Source organism: Frankliniella occidentalis, unplaced genomic scaffold (assembly GCF_000697945.3).
Source record: "Frankliniella occidentalis isolate FOCC.00 unplaced genomic scaffold, Focc_3.1 Scaffold166, whole genome shotgun sequence".
Lineage (NCBI taxonomy): Eukaryota > Metazoa > Arthropoda > Insecta > Thysanoptera > Thripidae > Frankliniella > Frankliniella occidentalis.
Genome location: NW_026267292.1, coordinates 68,938 through 71,876, shown reverse-complemented (window position 1 = coordinate 71,876; position 2,939 = coordinate 68,938). Strand labels below are relative to the sequence as shown.

Here is a 2,939-nt window from a genome sequence, read left to right as displayed (position 1 = left end):
AATTAAGAAACTATGAATAGACTGGAGTGGGCGTATCTATTGGTATCACATTAGAAAAGAAATAAAATAAGTAAAACAAAAAATGAGTAAAAAAAGAAGGACTCCCCCTACCCTATATATATTTCTCCTAGTTAATACAAGTCCATAAAGCAAGACGTCTGAAGCTACTCACCACCTGAATCTGTCATATCATCTATATGTAGTAGTTCTGTTGGTGGAATATTAAAATCATCGTCATCTTCATGATCTGAGTGGTCAGGCTCCACCGCCCTCTGCAATAACACCATGTTTGTGCCACTTTGCTCAGGAAGATATTCATCCACATCACTTTCATGATCTAAACAGATAAATATACCAAAATGTTTACTTGAAGGGTATGTGCATTTTATAAATTTGATAAAACTAAGAATTAAGACCTACCTTTGGATTCACCACTCTGTGAGGGTATGTGCCAATCAAGCTGGGATGCAGAAGGTAAAAAATGAATGCAGAGTCCAGGGAGAAGGAGCAGGGTCATAAAAATAATGTAAAGTAGCATGGTTCCTGAGATGGTTCTTCCAATCCACATAAGCAATAAACAACCAATTGAGACAAGGGCACAAAACTGGAAAAAAAGTTGAAAATATTAAGGGTTCTTTTATGTGAAGTGCAGAAGCGTTCATTTTGCAGAAAAATTACTCACATGCCCTGGCTGGTTGTTCCTTAAATTTTGAAGTCTTAAATACTGATTGTGTGAAAATTGCATCACTTTGTTCAGATAGTGACTGAGTTCAGGAGCACTCAGAACACTGCAAAGGAAAGAAACAATGGACCATATGAAAGCAAAAATCTCACCTTATATGCATTAATAATTGTTACAACTTTTGAAACTTGTCTTACCCTGGATGAAGAGGGGTCCAGCCTTCGTTGTCCCCCTGCTCTGCAGGCTGGGGAACGCGAATTTCGGGCCACACTTTGTCCACCCACATTTCATAAATCAGCACAACCAAAGTTGTACTGAAGAACAGGAAATAAAACCGGAGGTCTAAGCTAACAACTAGCCTGTAAGCAAAGTAAACTGTAATTACTTTCTGTATTTTTTATCATACCATCGAGAAAAATACAAAAATGAATGGGTTTGGTTGTGATGTATTAGAAGAAATCAGAACTGTTGTAGCTTGCACAAAATCAGTCTTTGAACACAATCATGGTTTTGGGAACATATTTTTAATGTTTGCCTACTGTACTACACTGAATACATGTATGATTAATGAAACTTTGCACCAATTAGAGGGCATCTGTAGTAGAGTCATTCTTACTATCGCTACAAACTGGTACTGATGAAGCATTCTAGCCAAATTCACTCCAGCAGGAGGTCTAACAAATTTTTTTTCTTTGTTTACAAGCTTGGGTCATATGACAACAGTAGTCCTCTCTCTTCTATAAAACTAACCTCGGATTACAGGTAATGACAAGGCAATTAATGCAGTGGAAAAAATACAAGAAGTGGGAGATGTCTGGGGGAAAAACTCACCAGAACAGGATATTGAAGCAAAAATAAGCCACAAGTGTGTGGACTGGATTTTCCCAGATCATGATGCTTTGAAGCCAGACGACGTATGGCTCCACTTTACCCAGAGCTTTGGAAATGTTTTCTTCGCGTGAAGGAGGACGAACAACGTCGTGGTCCGCCCTTCTCTTCGCCAATTGCAGAAGTTTGGTGAACAACGCGTTCAACACAGCCATCGTCGTTGACGCTTTCCACTAGCTTCGTAACGGAGGCACACAGAGCTCTTTTTGCGTTTCTCATTCACCAGCTTCGCTGCGATGGGTAACAGCAGCTAAAACACTCCACTAATTTGTCACTATTCACGATAAACGAATTTGCGGAAAATTCACATTGACAGCACCATTTTCCTGTGTCTGTGTCTAAAACATTTTACACACTGGTCTGTGGAATCATTCTCGTCATTCCACTTTTCGCTTCGCGATCTCGCACACCACACAACTTATTGACAAACAAAAGCAGAACGTCGCCAGATGATTTCACTGCCGTTGCGCAGAGAGCGTGCCTGGTGAGGAACTGAGGAGGTTCGTACGCGCTGCCAACACTACCGCAGAAAACGCCCCTACTTTGGACACGAAGTGTGTCGCCTGAAAACAGCCACTAGTAGCCTTCACAGATTTCCTAGCTGATGTAAACCTTAACGTGAAAACTGTGGTACACATATTACTGCTCTGAAGCCATTCAGTGTAGCGGATCGTGAGTTAAACATACCAGGAACTTTTAATTTTCCCCCTAACAGATCTGACTCAGCGTTTGCATCTCTGCCCGACATGACAGCCCTAAGTCCCCACGAGCAGAGGCAGCGAGTGTTTGATTACAAAGTCGTGCCCTGGCCCACCGCTACGTAACCTTGGGCAACAAAAATCGTTGCTAAATGGGAAACAGAAAAGTATCGGAAATACAGATTACTATGTCATGAAAGGGAGATATCTGTCCTTCCCCAAGCCCAAGCAGTGAGAGAGGGGGGTGGGGTGGGGGGAGAATGCCTTCCCTGCTACTTTGCTCTTGCCTCGCTACACGACACACATGTTCTTTGTTTTACTTTTGCTAGCTGAAGATTTTGGCTGAACCGTCTTGGTGCGGATTTCACAATCCCCTTTCATTGCCACACGGAAGTTTATCACGAGATTTGTTTTCCCCTCCCCTCATCCCTGTTATCTGGACTCACGATATCGCATCGCTTTGCTTAAATAAGTAGTCCAAGTCGTACAGTTTTTGTCCTAGTTTGATTCGGCATGCTGGTTCAGCTCATTGAAAAGGGTGGAAACTGAGGGGTAGGGGTGGCGTACTTGGCCAGTTTTCAAGGGGAAAGAGCGGGTGGAGGTAAGTTTAAGCATAAATAATTTCTTGGGCGGGGTTTCTTCGGGCAAGGTCAAGGCGGTCCGAGAAAGGG

General features: G+C 42.5%; 1 protein-coding gene across 1 annotated transcript in view; it reads right to left on the bottom strand.

The window, feature by feature from the left end:
• LOC113208841 (reticulophagy regulator 3) overlaps positions 1–2,052 on the bottom strand; it is a 16,467-nt gene extending 14,415 nt beyond the window's left edge. Inside the window, exons 1-5 of the mRNA XM_026426052.2 lie at positions 1,514–2,052; positions 880–1,041; positions 683–788; positions 421–604; positions 173–337 (exon numbers count right to left, since the gene is read on the bottom strand). Of these exons, the coding sequence (XP_026281837.1) occupies positions 173–337; positions 421–604; positions 683–788; positions 880–1,041; positions 1,514–1,725 (829 nt within the window). The 5' untranslated portion in view covers positions 1,726–2,052. The remainder of the gene's footprint in view (positions 1–172; positions 338–420; positions 605–682; positions 789–879; positions 1,042–1,513) is intronic.
• Between the last annotated feature and the right edge of the window lie 887 nt (positions 2,053–2,939).